Consider the following 16,428-nt stretch of genomic DNA (forward strand, 5'->3'; position numbering starts at 1 on the left):
CTGGGATCCCAAACACCCAATATAGTCGCTTGCTGGCTAATAAAGACTTTCTATTGCCTTAAATCCATGTCCAAGCAGTCTTCTCTGGTGGATACCCCACAGCAGAGGCTGAGAGGCTGAGCCCTGTTTCACAGGATACTGAGATCTCACCGTCCTCCCTCTCTTCCTCCCCATAGATCCTTCCCTCCTCCCCTCCCTCCTCCCACCTGTTTTCCACTCCATCTTGGACTATCTGAGATTTCTTCTTCCTTCAGTTCTGAGTTTTCTTTTCCCTCATCCTGTAGCTCTGAGGACGCTTGGTCTCTAACTTGTGTGTCTCTCTTTCCTGCCATCTCAAAGATTACTTAGTCTTCAGTCTCTAAGTGTCAGGCCTAACACGAGGTCTAATCTCCATTCCACCTTCACCCTTCAGTCACAGGTGGAGGGCGTGATCCAGGCCCTAGAGAGATTTACATACTAATAAGGTACCTGAAGGCCAGAGGGTGGAGCTGATTAAACATTCCTCCCCAGCCCCTCCCCCTCCACTCCTCCCTATTTAACTCAGGTCTGCCCTGGGTTTTAGGGGGTATGCATCCAGATTCATCCACCATCCGCCATGTCAATATGGAAACCCAGGGACTTCCTCGAGTGTTGGGGCTGTGCCACCGTGAGGAACCGTGGGGAGGCCTTTAGTTAATGAGCAGCCGGGCCCAACCTTCAGCTTGAGGAACCCAGAGCGTTCCCAGCCGACTACCCACAGCATGGCGGGAGGAACCCTGGGTTCCCCAGCCATATTTTTTCCTACATCTAAGCTCTGTGCTTCCTAGCATTTCTTACCTCTTTGACGAATAGGAAGCTCAAATCATGTTGGCATTCCTCCAGCTTTATGTTCATGTCTGAGTTTTACTTTCTTTTTCTCAAATCCAACCTTTTCTTCTGACTTGATTTAATCCTTCATTTTCTGGGGAGCATATTTGAGTAAGTCTTTGGGGTTTTTTATTCTTATTTATGTTTTTTTTATTTTATGTTTATGAGTGTTCTATCTGCATGTACACCTACCTGCTTACCAGAAGAAGGCATCGGATCCCATTACAGATGGTTGTGAGCCACCATATGGTTGCTGGGAATTGAACTCAGAACCTCGGAAAGAGCAGTTTGTGCTCTTAACCACTGAGCCATCTCTCCAGCCACCCCCCCTTTCTTTTAATGTGTGTGTGTGTGTGTGTGTGTGTGTGTGTGTGTGTGTGTACATGATGGGGGAAGGCACACATGTAGCATGTGTATGGAGGTCAGAGGACAACTTGATGAGGTTGGCCCTCTCCTCCCACGGTTATGTAGGTCCCAAGGGATTGAACTAAAGTCACTAGGCTTCGACACCAAGTGCCTTTACTGTGGAGCTGTCCCACTGGCCTCTTCATAATTGCTCAATAAGAGAGTTTTGGATGGTAAATTTCCTGAGACTTTGGAAGTCTGAAATTGTCTTAACTTCATCATCATCACATTTAAATTGTAATTTAACATAAAGGACAAAAAGATGAGGTCTCAGCTCATTTTCTCTCGGAACACTGAAAACATTATCGGACCTGCTGCTTCGGTACCCACTGCTGATGGTACCCACTGCTGAATGGTGTCCGTGTGTCCCCCCCCCCCCATTGATGTGCTTGTTTCTCTGGAGGCTTAGAAAATTCTCTTAACTCCCTAAGCTCTGATGGCTCATTTCTCTTCAGTTTCATTAACTAGCTCATCCTTCCTTTCCCTTTGTTCTTTTTCCAGAATTTCTCTCAGCTATTGAGGTTCCTGTGGTTGCCACCCTGGGACTCAGGGTCTCCCCAAACTTCCAAGACTTTGTTATTTCGTGAGACTGTGTTTCACTATGTAGCCTGAGCTGCCATTCCAGTCATGACCCTCCAGCTTCTACCACGCCAAACTGGGACCTACTTTTTATGAAGTTTGGTTAAATTTTATATGGAGGACTCAAAATTATATAGTGCCAGGTAATTAATTTTATCACTTGTTTCCTTAAAGATTTTAATAAAGGAGTCGCACACCTCAAGGTTAGATTTGCTTCCACACTTTCATCCAAGCCGTAAGTCACTGAAGTCCAAATTGACTTAATCAGTACCACGTTTACATGGATGAAAAGCCATTCACTTAGAGGCCATCCTGGAACTCATCATCAGGACCCCTAGGCGGAGTCAAGATGAGATCATGGTGAAGGGGGTCTTTAAAGCCAATTCAGATTCTCCCATTGCTCCTGGGTGGAGAAGACCTGTCTTTTAGCTCACAGAATCAGACCTAAATACCCTAGAGCCAAGTAGAAGTTGGGTTTGCCCTGGCTCCACAGGACCAATAACCTGAATAGTCAAACTCCTCAGCCATTTGAAATAGAGCCTACACCAGATCCCCAGCTGAACATGGAACTTGCATCTGGCTACAACCATCTGGAAAGCAGTGGCCACAGTGACTGATAGAACAGGCCAGGTTTGCCCACAGACCTTTATCCTGAATGCTTAACAGAGAGGTGGGTGGTGGAGGAGACACTGGAAAAGGAGATGGTAACACAGAATGCCTCTAATAACACGAACCCAATTGAGTAGGTAGAATCTGTTTAATGTAAGAAAAATTAGAGGCCATTTATATAGTTTGTAATGGACCTGGAGTATTGGAATTGAGAGCACACAGACAACAAGGGACAGACACAATAGCTCACACATATACATCATGTTTCAGTGCGGCGTCTTTACCTCTTCCTTTCTTAACCTCACAGAAGCACGTGGGTTACAGGGTTCTAGTAGATTCCAGCTATAGAGGTCTATGCTACTGAGAAAATACATATGGCTAGCAAGACATCCCTGTTTTCTCTTAGGTGGTTTATGTATTCATGAACATCGAAGGCTTTAGAAGCAAACAGATGCAGGATAATATGATCGTACCAAAAACATGATACAGACGTTCACAGACCTAATCCTAAAGCTGAAGCTAGCTGATGACTGGGTGGCGTTCATCCCGCCTGCCTCTCCCTCACATGTCCAAAAGAGGCCAGCTCAGCAGTGTCACCGTCTAATATGGTAATATGTCCAAGAGATTTCATGGAAAGAAGTGGCTGGAATCCACAAGAGTCTGGGCACCGTAGTCTTTAAGACTGTGTCTCCATGAAGAGAAACCTTACATCATCAGGCTTGGCTTAGAGGGGAGGGGTCGAGGTGGGGCTTTTCAGAGCTGAGAGAGGGGGCTGGGAAGCCATGTCCTCTCCCTGGGTGTGTTACACAGCATTCATGCGGATGTCCCCACATGGAATTTCCGTTGGTGTTTCAGGAGTGATACCTTTAACAATGCGCTGTTGGGAAGAAAAGTGCAGTGTTACAAAGTCTTGTTTGAAAAGACATTTCAACGTTAATATTAAAACATTGAAGAGTGTTTTAATGATATTTCACAGTAAGTTGAAATAGCCTCTTTGGCCTTTAAAAAAAGAAATTCCCAACTTCTAATACGAATGAAAATGTCAGAGTGGAGAAGTACAAGCATCTGGAACAGGAAGAACATGACTATGACATGAACTTAAGGAATAATCCTTCAGTGGAACCTTGCTGGCCACAGCATGACTGACTTTAAACAGACAAGGCTTCCCTGGGCCACACCTGGGGAGCAGACAGACTTCAGTCCTGCCTCTCGGCCATGATGTCCACCAGTGCCAAGAGCCACTGAAAGCCATCCTCACCACATTGTAAACTATCATTAGAAAGAAATATGTCTTGCAATTGGAATTAGTCTTAAGTGGGGTTAGGATGCACAGGAAAGAGCTCATCACAGTGTGTAGGAGAGGCAAGCACCGTAAATAACATTGTAAAGAAAAGTGTTTGGCTTTTATGCCCCACCCCCTTCCTATGCATTCTGCTTCCCATTTAGATACGGATTCTCCCAAGTTACCAGGCTTAAGTCTTATTTAATTTTGGTGTACGTGTGCATAGGTTCATGTGAGCCAGTGCCTGTGTGGAGGTTGGAAGATGACTTTTAGGGGTCAGTTTTCTACCGTGTAAGCTCCAAACTCCTATAGCTTGGTGGTTAAGAGCCTTTGCCTGCTAAACCATTTTGCCAGCCTGCTAGACTACTATTGAGCTCAGACTTTGCCAGGCCATGGCCTCCTGCAAGACTATTTCTAATCTAAACTACAGCTAACCTAAGAACAGAGCGTTTCTGACACCTTCACAAGCATGTGCTCATTAGGGACCATCTTCCCTTATCTTTGTGTGGGTCACTAAGGCTTTCTGCAATGGTGACTTCAGCCAGCCATTGACTCCAACCTTGAGACTTCTAGGCTGTTAGTGCATGGTATTTTCCCAAATTAAAGCAGTAAATAGAGCTTATTCTATGTTTTATACGCAGTCCCCAGCTTACAGTGGGTTACTATAACCCCCCTTTCCTTGATGACAATGCAAATGTGATATCTATTCAGTGGAAACTTCTCAAATCTCATCTCTCCCCTTGGTAGGGCTAGAGCGATTGCTCTCTCCTGATGCTGGGTAGTGGTACAAGCCACAGCTCCTGGCCAGCCAAAAGCAGTCAAGAGAATGACAGCCCTGTCCTGTGTTGCCAGGCTCTGATGTTCAGGAAGCTAGGTGTAGTCACTGTATTTTTTTTAACTTAATGACATTTTCAGTTCATAATGGGTTTATCAGGATCTAATCTCATTATAAATCCAGGAGCATCTGGATACGGCCAATACCCAGCAGAATTCAGACATTTGCTTTTCTCTTCTATTTACCTTTCTTTTAGTCTTTGTTTTGTTTTGTTTTTTTAACCAAACCAAGATTTTATATGGAGCCCCCCCTCCTCCTATAATGCTTTTGAATGTCAAATCTGGTGATTAACAAGTAATTTCTGTGAAGCTCCTAGTGAGGTAGTTGTGGTGGCACATACCTTATAATGCCAGCATGGGGGTGGGGAGTAAGAGAATCGCTGAATGTTTAAGGCTAGTCTGGGCTACATAGACTTTGTTTTAGAAAAACAATCTCCCCCCCCCTACACCCCCAAAGAACCCAAATGTCTTTTCTCCCAGGTGCTTGGGGCGGGGGGGGGGGGAGCATGGCATGCTTTACCACTTGCATTGATTAAGTACACACAGAAATAGTATAGGCCTCTCTCAGAAGTCTTATATAAAGAAAGGTACTGGATTTTCCTTAATCCAGCATTTGCTAGGATTTCTACCCAACAGTGTGTGCCACTGTTCCTGAACCACAGAACTATTGATCCTGGGAACACACTACTGTCCAGGGAGCACATTTCACTGATGAGGAAGCCAAGATCCAGAGATGGATGCTTCCACAGCTGACGAGGGCCTCCCTCTCCTTACATCCCTTGAGCTTCATCAACTGCTTCCTGGAAACCTTTCTCCCATCTGGTGGCCTATGGTAAAGACGCCCTTTGTCTCCTCACTACTGTCAATGGGTCTGAGCTCAGTTACTTTACATCCTTCTAGGTGTCCTTTTTTCTATAAGTAACTGAAAATCTGCAAGAGAAACAACTAGGCTTTGAAGTGCAGCCTGTGATGCAACACTGATGTTTGTTAATCTAGAGTTCCCTCCCCTGACCCAGGCCTCTGGGTTTGAAGCATCAGAGAGGTGGTCAATCTTCTCAGCTATCACTGAAGAACAGCCCGGAGAGATGAATTTAGTGACTCTGGGCCTAAGAATGCAATTGACTGGTTCACTTTGGGAGAAAAGGCGGTGAAAGGGTTGGTTTGGTTACAGTAGTTTGCAGGAGCTGAGTTTTCTTTACCATGAGTTTAGTTTACCACTTAAAAACAGAAGTGAATCTAGCTGTTCTCAGAAAAGGGTGTCTAATCATCTTGTGTTCTCTTATGAAATGTCTAATAAAGTTGTGCCTATTAGAGTCAGTCTAGCCCTCCTGGGTTCTCAAAAGCCTCCTGGCTTTCCCCGGACGCCATCCTTCAGCTTTGAGCTCTTTCCCCGTAACTCAGCAGTGACAAAGTTAAGACTCCTGGTGTGATACTCATCACTGTGTGTAGTAAATGCTCACTACAGTGGCAGAAACACAAGGAGCAGGTAACATTTAAAACGTTTCAATTCTGCAGATCTGAAGTAACACTGTCGTGAATCCTAGTAGCAGAACCACTAGCCAACCACTATGGCAGCATGAAATGAAAATGGCGCCTCGTCTGTCCCTAACCTTTAACACCAATTTCTACACTAGCCAACGTCAGCTCAGAAAGAATGAACCTGCACCTAAAACCAAAAGAATACTTTAGAGTCAAAATATCGGAAGAGTCCCTGCACTGGGCTGTCTTTAGACTTGTCACTGAAATAATGACTTTGTGAGGAGCACTATCTGCCCCCCACTCCCACCCCCAGGGTTCTTCTCTGTGAGGAGGACTATTCCCCACCCACCCAGGGATCTTCTCTGTTTACATAGAACCTGCCCAGCCACCTCCTGAGGCTCTGGGTAGCAAGATGAGATGATCTATAGGCAGATGCTTTGGCAAGTGTGCACTTTCTTTGAATTGTAAGGTAGATACTTAAAAACCTGTAATATTCAAGGCAGAAATAATCATATCTTCTAATGTGGGGAAAATGGCTCCGTTGGCCTGAGCTTTGGAATGGGTGGCAATTTTTTAGCTTTTTAGCTCAAACTTCATTGTAACATCCTAATATTGTGATGTTCTTCAAAACAGTACTTGACACATTGATGTGAGAAAAATGACCATGGCACAAGTATGGTGGCCAGACCTCTAATCCTAGCACTGAGGCAGAGGGCAGAGACGGAGGTGGTTCTTTGAGTTTGAGGCCAGACTGGCCTTCATAGCAAGTTCTGGGCCAGCCAGGATGATGTAATGGGTCCCTGTCTCAAAGAGAAAAGAGAATGAACCACAGCGTTTCTGAACCCTAGCCTTCACTTATCTGTGCCCGAGATGTGCAGATATGTAGCCTGTGCCCAGGAGAGCAGCAGGCAAAGCTTAGGAAGCTGCACTGCACCCAATCACTTTGAGACAGGGTCTTGTGTGACCCTAGCTGGCGCCCAATCACAGCGTAACAGAAATCCTGTATTTCCCATGTGCTGTGATACCAGGCTCAGCTCGCTCTTGTCACTGGGTTTGTGAGTTGCCTTATGATGATAAAGGCAGCCATTAACTGTCTCCACCTTCAGTGAGGTAGGTAAAACTATTATAAATATATAAGATGAACAGAGCCATAGGATGGATTTTATGAATATTTATATCTTTTTAATAAAACACAGTAAGAGAATTATTTTCTTCCCAATTATCCCACTAAACACACATGCACACACATGCACACACACATTAGCTGATACATACCTCCTTTAGTGTCCCTGGAGTGCTGATCAGTCGATAAACAATGTACGTAGGGATGCAGATGACAGAGGACGTCCCTATGCAGTAACCCAAGATGATGCTCCAGTGGGGATAATTATATTGGAAAAGCCGTAGTTGGGGTGGGCTCATCAAAAAACTGCAAATGATGAACTAGAACAAATTCCAAGCAGTATTAAAAATCTTCAGAATATCCATGTAGATTGAGACCACAAACACTGAAGATCAAATCTAAGAATCCACTGGGTTTTATTCTCATAAGAACTCTTGTTCCACACTACTGATAACTTCTGTACCAACTCAAAACACACACACACACACTCACACAAAGAAAGAAACGGGGGCTTTCCCTGGGTTTACCATCCCACACCTTGGAGCCCACTGTGGAAATTACAGCATCTCTACAAATACCCCCAAAGTCAGGGAGATTCAGCATCTCCCTCTGCCAAGAAGAGACTGGTACCCACTGGGACTGGATAGCAGAGAGGCAACTTGGGTGGCCTCTCTGTTTATCTCTGCTTTGTTACTGTGACCCTGAATTCAGTGAGATGGGAGGTGCCTTTGTTCTGGGAGAGACAAACTGAGGAGTACTCTGCTCCTGGGAATGTTCTGTCTCATCTCTGCTCTGTCTTAGGCTCTGCAGTCTGGGGTTTCAATAAGCAAGGCTCTGTGCGGATGACTCTCAACAACGACATTCTGCTTGCTACAGACTCACTCTCAGGAATAGCAGGAGAAAAGCAGCTTAACACATTTCACTTGAAAACCAATGAAATTTTTGATAAAAATTCCAATCTCTTAACACCCAACTCAGCATTTTCTTATTTTCAGTTTGGTTTCCAGAATGAGCATAAATGTAGAATTCTGCCTAGGAACCACTGCGCTAAAATCATTATTACTCTGAATTTGATTTTCAGTTAGTGCTTCATGGTCATAAAGATGACGCTAATGGGCATCATTCATGTAGTTAAACATCTATTTATATCTGTTTTTCTTTGGTCCACAGGTAATAAAATGGGGAATTGTTAAGCACACATTCCTCTTCTGTGTAGCCCATGTCCAGGAGGAGGACTTCAAAACAGACCTGTCAATCACAGACCTTTCTCCTAATGCAGGCTCCTCGTGAGCCCCAGACCTGGCTAAAGAGGAAGGGGACTTGGAATAGAAGCAGAGAAGATCCGGTCAGGAGCCATCCTCGCCAGAACTGGGCTATCACACTGTCAGGTAAGTGAACTCCAGCTTGTCAAGGCCCAAGCGCTTTTCCTCAGCAGCTCCCTCCCTGAACAGAGCCTCCCTCTCTTCTCATGCACATTCTTTTCTTTCTTTCCTGTGTGTGTGTGTGTGTGTGTGTGTGTGTGTGTGTGTGTGTGTGTGTATGTGTGTGTAACTTGGCCTCAATAAAAAAGAATGATTTTAGGAAGTGACCTGTTTACCTAAAGCAACCCTATAAAGCTCAGAACGAGGGAGTCGGAGGTGGTGGGGGACCTGTTAATTCAGTGGAGATGAGGAAGGCAGGTTTGCCTCCTCTCTTAAAGCACTTGCTTTTGGGGGAGGGTAGTAAACTGAACATTGCTGGATCATGAGTGATGTACCAGTCTCTACAAGGGTGTTGCTAGGTAAGAAAAGGAACACAATGACCATGAGCCTCCAGAAATAAAAATGTCCAGGGCCTCAGGACCCAAACAAGAATGAGATGCACACCTCGCCTCAGTACCATGTGTAAGGGGAAGCCAAAATATTTTAGTGTGATCTGTCAGAGACAGGGCCTGATGAGGCCAGATCAGGGTAAGACGAACAAAGGGAGTCACAGGTTCAGGGGTCAATTCCATGGCTGATAAAATGTTACTTATATGGATTTTTTTGTATTAAGTATTGCATTAAAATAGTTTTTATCTTGAGAACTAATGTGTTTGATGATCCTTGGTTTTATGTCCCCAGTGACTATGTCACTTGCCTCACCCCTGTCTGGACCTGGACACTGATTCCTTGCTGGGTGGGGACTATTTAAGCATACAAGGCATTAATCTAACATGCCTTCTTCCTCTGGAAAACAAATGAAAGGGTTTAAGTGGATTATCAAGTAGCATAGGTATTAATACAAGTTAGTAACCTATTTATGTCAGGACTTTGGCTTCCGGTCATGGTGAACCGAGAGAGACTCAATCCAAACCTCTTAATGTAAAAGCAAGTGAAACTCTGCCAGGTATGTGAGCACTTGCCTTCGATCCCAGCACTCCAGAGGCAGGGGGATCAATGTGAGCTTGAGGCTAGCTCAGGTCTACATAGTGAGTTCTGGGCCAGCCAGGGCTACAGAGTGAGACCCTGCATAAACAAGTAAAAAAAAAAAAAAAAAAAAGAAAAGAAAAGAAAGAGGTATTTTGGATTTAAAAGAAAACGACAGACAGCATGTGGCACCCACCTGTGGTCCCCACGACTTGAGAAGCTGAGGAGAGAGGAAGAGCTCTTGGGCTAAGTTCAAGACCAGCAAACCTTGTTTTTGAAAAATAGTTTTGATTTGGGCTAAAAGCATCAAGTGAGTGATGAGCTAACAAAGCAATATGAAACTACTGGACTGAAAGCTAAGAAAGTCCACAAGCCAGGGCCTACATGAGAGTCACTGTGTCTAGCGTTTGTGGCTGCACAGGAGCCACCGGGCCCACTAGAGTCACTGTGCTGGGATGTTTGCTGCTCAGGGCAAAGGTTGATGAAAACTTCTAGAGTCTAAAGCCGTCAGGAAGAGCTCCTGGAACAGAGACACATGTAATGTCACAGAAGCAAAGGTGTGGGCCATCGTATAAAACGGTCCTGAGATGTGTGGGGAGCTGGGTGGGGCGGCAGGAGGGAAGGTTCTGCCTCAAGGAAGTCAGAACACATACAGGGGATAAAAAGGTGTTTTGGAAAAGAAGAGACACTGTGTGCTAATGGCCTGTGACATCTGGGATGTCTCAGATACCCAATAAGCTGAGAAAGATTCCTGGAATGGTCTAACCTGCACTTTTGGCTTTAAGGGGTCAAGAAAACAAAACAAAACAAAAAGCATGCCCCCTGAGCAACCCTTAGTACTCAGCTTTCTTTTCTTTTTGGTTTTTTGAGACTGGGTTTCTCTAAGTAAACCTGGCTTCCTGGAACTCAATCTATAAACCAGGCTGGCCCCAAACTCAGAGATCCACCTGCCTCTGCCTTCCAAGTGAGTGCTGGGATCAAAGGCGTGCGCCACCACCGCCCACTTGGCACACAACTTTCCTACCCAGGTCCTTTGACAATAAATGGATTCAAGGTGCATGTAAAATTAAGTATAAAGTTTCTAGGACCCCCCTCGGGGCCTTCCTGAACAATACATACAGTATGTTCTTCCTCCGTCTTGAATAGTTGTGTTACATGATTTTAATGACTCTCAGTAACACTGATGTCTGTGACACCAGCACTTGACAGGCAGGAAGATCTCAGATATGAGGCCAGCCTGGGCTACATATAAAGTTCAAGGACAACTCAACCTACATACGAAGACTATCTTAAGACAAAACAAAAATCCCTCCCCATGACCTTGCAGAATTATCATAAAGATTGAGAGAGCACTGGGTGCAAGTTTGGTATGAAGTCAGCTCTGGCATTTGCTGCTGTTTACTGTCATTATTACCCATGTTTATTACCATTCGTGGGGAATACTACACTGGTGTGATCCCTAGTGTTCACAGTCAGAAACAGGTGAGCAGATGTGGGCACAGCTGCTGGGAGACCCCCAAAACAGGGGCTTCATGGAGTATTAGTTTATTATTGTCACTTGGCCTGACTTTGTCTGAGTATCAGTGCTGGGTTTGTAGAGCTCTCTGGGATGCATCCCTCCAGGCGGCACGCTTTTCTGTCTACGTGTGATGCCTCGGTAGCATTCATTTCTTATAAGTAAATAACTGGAACAACAAGGCAGACGTGACAACTCACCAGGAGAAACAGAGGGCTGATGACCACCCAGCAGATCCTCCAAAACCATCCCGGGCTGAAGCCCAGCATTTCCTTCACGTCGCTGCAGAACTGAGTGATTCCTGGAATCACCCAAAGGAGAATTTAACAAGGCAGGGTCAACAGGGCCAGCACTGGTGGTGGCAGAAAAGGAGTGGGGTTCCCCCCTGAGCAGGTGGAGGAGTGGGGGTTCCTCCCTGAGCAGGTGGGGTCACTTAGGTACTTCTCCACTTGAGGGGCTCAAGCATCGGGGCATCACAAAACTGAAATTTTATAGCAAGCAAAGTTTTTTCTATACAGAGCAGCAAAGTTGATAAATGTCTAGGGACCAAGTTCTCCATTGGTGCCCACAATTCCCTTCTAAGATCTCAGCCTGGATTTGACTGTAGTCTACCGTAGGAAGGAAGTGGTCTCATTTATAAATGGTGAGCCCAACTAGCAGAAACCAACTAGGACTATCCGCTGGCAGTTTTCAAGAGAGGTGGGTTTTTTTTTTTTAAGATTTATTTTATGTTTGAGTGTTTTACCTACAGAGGGAGGTGTTGGGTCCCCTGATACTAGAATGACAGCCATTTGTTACCCACCATGTGGGTGCTGGGAATCAAAGCCAGGCCCTCTAGGAGAGCAGACAGGGCTCTTAACCACTGAGCCACCTCTCCCAGCCCTTCAGGGAAACTTTTTAACCTCAGTATTGCTCATCTGTGTGCCAGGTCAGGGTCCAGGTTCTTCTGTAAAAGGCACTGGCACTAATGTGAGGACACCCACTGACAGGGGAGTCCAGAGAACTGAAAGTGCTCCCAGCTCCTTCCTCAGAGCTCAGTGGTTCCTGTGCAGGTCTACAGTGACTTGAACTCTGCCCTCTGAATTGCTGGGGAAGTAAAGATAATATCTTTTTTTTTTTAATTGGCATCTGAATTCAATTCCCAGAACCCACAAGAGGCGGCTCACAATCTATTATATGCCCATCTTCAGGGAATCCAATACTCTTGCCTGGCCTCTGCAGGCGGCTACACTTACACACACACATGCAGTTAAAATCTTTAGTTCATGTTCTCTCTCCCCTCTTCCTTCACAGTGTACATAATGGTTACTATGGCAAAGCAATTGGTCGAAGACATCAGAAAGCAAACGTGTTTCCAAATGAGATGCTTGCTTCTTGATCATACAGACGCATCTCTGAACCTGTGGTCCTCATGTCAGTGGCCTGCCTGTACCCTTCCCTTTGCTACTCCTAATTCAGGGCCCATGGAAGCCCTGCCAAGAGCTCTCAGCTCACTTCCTGTAGCTCCTCTCACCCTTGTCAAAGTCCATCCCAAGATAAGAGGGAGGGGCTTGGGGGTTCACCAATGCAGAGACTGTAAGAAGAGTCTTGCCTCATAGAAGGGAGGGGCCTAAGCTCTCTCTTGGTGCTCTGGAAAGGGGTCTCTGTTGAGAAACTTAAATCTGGGATGCTTGCACACTAATGCCTCATACATCGGGTCTTAGGCCACCGCTGTGGATGAACTGGCTGACTTCAGCCTGTCTCTTCTGGGGAAATATTACAAACATAAAAAAAAAATCAGGATAGAAATGACGTTCTCCCTGAGAACATCTGTGGTACAGTGCAGAGGAAGAGGTGGTGTATGGCTACAGAAGACCCTCAGCTGAGATTATCTTACAGATCTGTCAGTTGACACTGGGTCAACTGCCCCTTCCTGTCCTCTGATGAAGTTAGTGCCCATCTCCATGTGGACAGAGGGTAAGGTAGAAGGAAGGGACTTCTTACCATAGAACCAAGACACAGCGACGGCCTCGATGAGGGCCACAGTGAGCACTGCTGGCCCTGTGGCATACTCCTCCAACAGGGTCACCACGTACGCCCCTCCCTGGGAACAAGGTCACAGATGTGTTAATGGTCTTCTGAGGTGCCGCCTCATTACAGAGGCCTGGTGAAGCTTCTCACTATGGGGTCAGACTGGTAATCTTCACTCTGGACTCAGTCTGAGGACCCCAGGGCCTGTCTTGTGGAGTGGCCTTTGAATGTGTACTCAGCTGATCACCTTAGCCTGTGGGGCACATTTTCTTTTAGATGGTGTTGAGAACAGAACCCACAGCCTGGGGCATGTTCTCGGCCCCATCCCTCAACCCCCCCCCCTTTTTTTTTTAATCTACTATGCTATAAAAGACAAACTCTGAGGAGCCTCTATAACCACTTTGGGTTTACTGAATACTTCCTGTCTACTCAACCTTGGAGAGCACACAACTGTAAAGGCTGAATCTGGAGGCTGGCCATGGTGGCACGCACCTTTAATCCCACCACTCAGGAGGCAGAGGCAGCCTGGTCTCTGTAAATTCCAAGATTCCAAGCTAGCCTAATCTACATAGTGAGATCCTGTCTCAAAAAAAAAAAAAAAAAAAAAAAGGAAAAAAGAAAAAGGGAGAGGGGATCTGAATCTGTGTGGCACAGGACACCGTAGCACTTAAGTCACTGTTCAGTGCCTGCCACTCTAACCCCGACCCCTCTGACAGCCCCTACCCACCCTGGTAAAGCACTGGGGACATTGAGGCCATGGCTTGAAGAGGTCCCCATCAGTAAAATCTGTCCTGAGCCAGGAGAACACAAGCCCACAATGTCACCCTGTTAGATGTACACTTTACTGTATTTGCCATGGCTACTAAACTGAAGAGACGGGGAGGGGAGGAGGGAGACCACAGGAGGGGGTCTGGCTTCTTTACACCTCAAGCTCTAAAGGAGATAAGGTGACACATAAGTTACACATAAGACACCAACCTATAGACCAGGACATACCCATCAAAGCACCTCTACAAGGTGCAAATGGCTAGAAATTCAAGTCCTAACTTCTCTCCAGGTATTTTTGCCAAGCCTGAAATACAGTTGGATCTGTTGTAAAATGTTAAGCTTCCCAATGTCATGCACAGATCTACCAGCAATATGTACTCAGCATGCCAGAAATAACTTTTCTCTTTGGTGGCAAACTTTTCAGTGCTGAAAACTGAACCCAGGGCAACACGACGCCACATCCCCTACCCATGATGAGCCTTTACTAGTGCTAGCAACACTTTTAACCCCCAAGTGAGGATGCTGTGGAAATTGAAGGAAAGGACCCACTCTGCTTGTGGAGCACTAGCGAGTAGCGGAGGCCACGTGGAGCCAATGGCCCTGGTACTCACTGCAGTCAGTGTGAGCAGGGATCCCAAGATGCAAGTGATGACCACGATGAGCACGAACCATTCCCTGCGCTTGGCCCAGATGTGAGGAAACTCATCCAGCACAGCTGTGATCACACCTTCCAGGCCCGCAAACTGAAAAATGCACACAGATAGTCACAGTGGAGTCTCGGGACAAGCCTGAGCCTTAAGGACAGGGAACAGGAAGAGAGATAAGATTAGCAAGTGAACAGTCAAACTGATCAAGACTAGCTAGCCCACTCCCTAGCCTATGAACGTGGCTAGAAGCATATTTCCATCTGATATCATTATCAGAACCCATCACTTGGGACTCGAAGGCAAGAAAACACAGCGCACACAGTTTTAGCATTTGTGTCTTGGGACTGGGGTTGCCCCAAGGCCAGTTCAATGCCAGGACCCTCTCTATCTACACTATTAGAGCAAGTCTCTGAGCTGGGCCACCATGGCTTAGGAAGGAAAACAAATAACAAGGATTTTTAAATACACTGAGCCCTTTGTGCCAGACTCTTTCCCTACTGTGTGCCACTAGTCACTCTGTAAAAAATGGTGCAAAAGGTACCATTGCTAAGGAGTGGACAGGGGTACCGAATGCAGAGGAAGAATGGGAGGGGAGGGAAGGGGGAAAAGGGAAGAAGAGGCAGAGGAGAAGGAGAAGGGAGAATTACCTGGAGGTAGCAACCAGTATCATGGGAGGCTCTGGGTGGGGAGGTGAGTCTAGCCACCTCCTGATCCCCTTTCCCATCTCCCTTCCAGACCCTTTCCTGGTTCCACTCACCGTGCTATCCAAACCCAGCGTGATTAACATGAGGAAAAAGATGATGGCAAAGAATGTGGATGCTGGCATGTTGGCTATCGCTTCCGCATATGTGATGAAAAGGAGGCTGGGGCCTGAAACAGAGGGAGAGAAAGGTGTTGGATGCTGAGTGCCACCTATTGAGAGAGAAGGGGGAGGAGGTGGATGCTAGTTGAGATCCATCCTACCAAACTATTGCAACCTAGATCTCAGTTTACAATTATCATCACAAGCCCTCCACATCGAATTGGGCTCTGGCAGTGCCAAATGCTGCTTCATCCGCCACACAAGACATTTTGCAAAGCCAGAGGGAAGGTTATCCACCTTGAAAACTGTGCATCTTCAGCTTAGGGGGCCAGGATAGACTGGGACTGCAACTACACAAGCTCGGGATCCACGGTGAGACTGTGTGTGATCATCAGAGCCAGTGATGTCCTTAGCTCAGATTAGCAGGGAATGTAATAAAGGCAGCCTGCTATTTTTTTAAAGTCACATTTGGGGTCCTATGGACAGAACTCCGGCATCTCTGAACACCAAGTGCTCTACCACTGACCTATATCCTCAGCCCTTAAAGTCCTTTTGATAGTGTGACAAACAAGTCCTCAGTCCCTCATGGATGCTGTTATTTGATCAAAGCACTGCATCAGGCCAAAATACAAATAATTCTCTAGACCCTGGAAATCCATCTACTTGGTCTTATTGTTTAATATCTGTTACATGATTTCCAATGAAAACACCAAGCAATGTGACACCAGTAGTTATCTGGGTACTAGACTAAATCCCACCACGAGTGCCCAAACCCACTGACTTTAAACCTACCATACACATCATAGTTTTAAGCCCGCCATGTTTTGAGGGCCCCCAGCACTGGGTACCAAGACAACTGAATGCATGGGTGGATTGAAATCACCAAGGAAGTTAACTTTCAAATCTTTGAAGATGTAAAAGAACAGTTGAAAAGTTTAGCCATTTGTAAAGATTGAAAGTCGCAATCCCGTGAAAAGAGGTCCTGGTCCTACCCGCGTCTTTGGCCACCTCGGACACGTCTTCATTCCTCATCTCAGCCATGTAGCCAAGCACCGTGAAGATGACAAAGCCAGAGACAAAGCTCGTCATGCAGTTCACCACACTGGTCACCAGGGCATCTCTGTAGCGGAAACCCAGACAT

At 46.1% G+C, this 16,428-nt stretch overlaps 1 protein-coding gene across 4 annotated transcripts in view; it reads right to left on the reverse strand.

Annotated features, from left to right (window-relative positions):
* Positions 1-2,568: 2,568 nt before the first annotated feature.
* The window catches only part of Slc6a4 (solute carrier family 6 member 4), a 32,348-nt gene continuing 18,488 nt past the window's right edge, over positions 2,569-16,428 (reverse strand). For all 4 annotated transcript variants that reach the window (XM_034506097.2, XM_076936275.1, XM_076936276.1 and 1 more), the window contains exons 8-14: positions 16,280-16,407; positions 15,243-15,355; positions 14,450-14,581; positions 13,044-13,143; positions 11,261-11,361; positions 7,310-7,477; positions 2,569-3,316 (exon numbers count right to left, since the gene is read on the reverse strand). In XM_034506097.2, coding sequence (XP_034361988.1) covers positions 3,242-3,316; positions 7,310-7,477; positions 11,261-11,361; positions 13,044-13,143; positions 14,450-14,581; positions 15,243-15,355; positions 16,280-16,407 — 817 coding nt within the window. In that variant the 3' untranslated portion in view covers positions 2,569-3,241. The remainder of the gene's footprint in view (positions 3,317-7,309; positions 7,478-11,260; positions 11,362-13,043; positions 13,144-14,449; positions 14,582-15,242; positions 15,356-16,279; positions 16,408-16,428) is intronic.

Source organism: Arvicanthis niloticus, chromosome 6, assembly GCF_011762505.2.
Source record: "Arvicanthis niloticus isolate mArvNil1 chromosome 6, mArvNil1.pat.X, whole genome shotgun sequence".
Lineage (NCBI taxonomy): Eukaryota > Metazoa > Chordata > Mammalia > Rodentia > Muridae > Arvicanthis > Arvicanthis niloticus.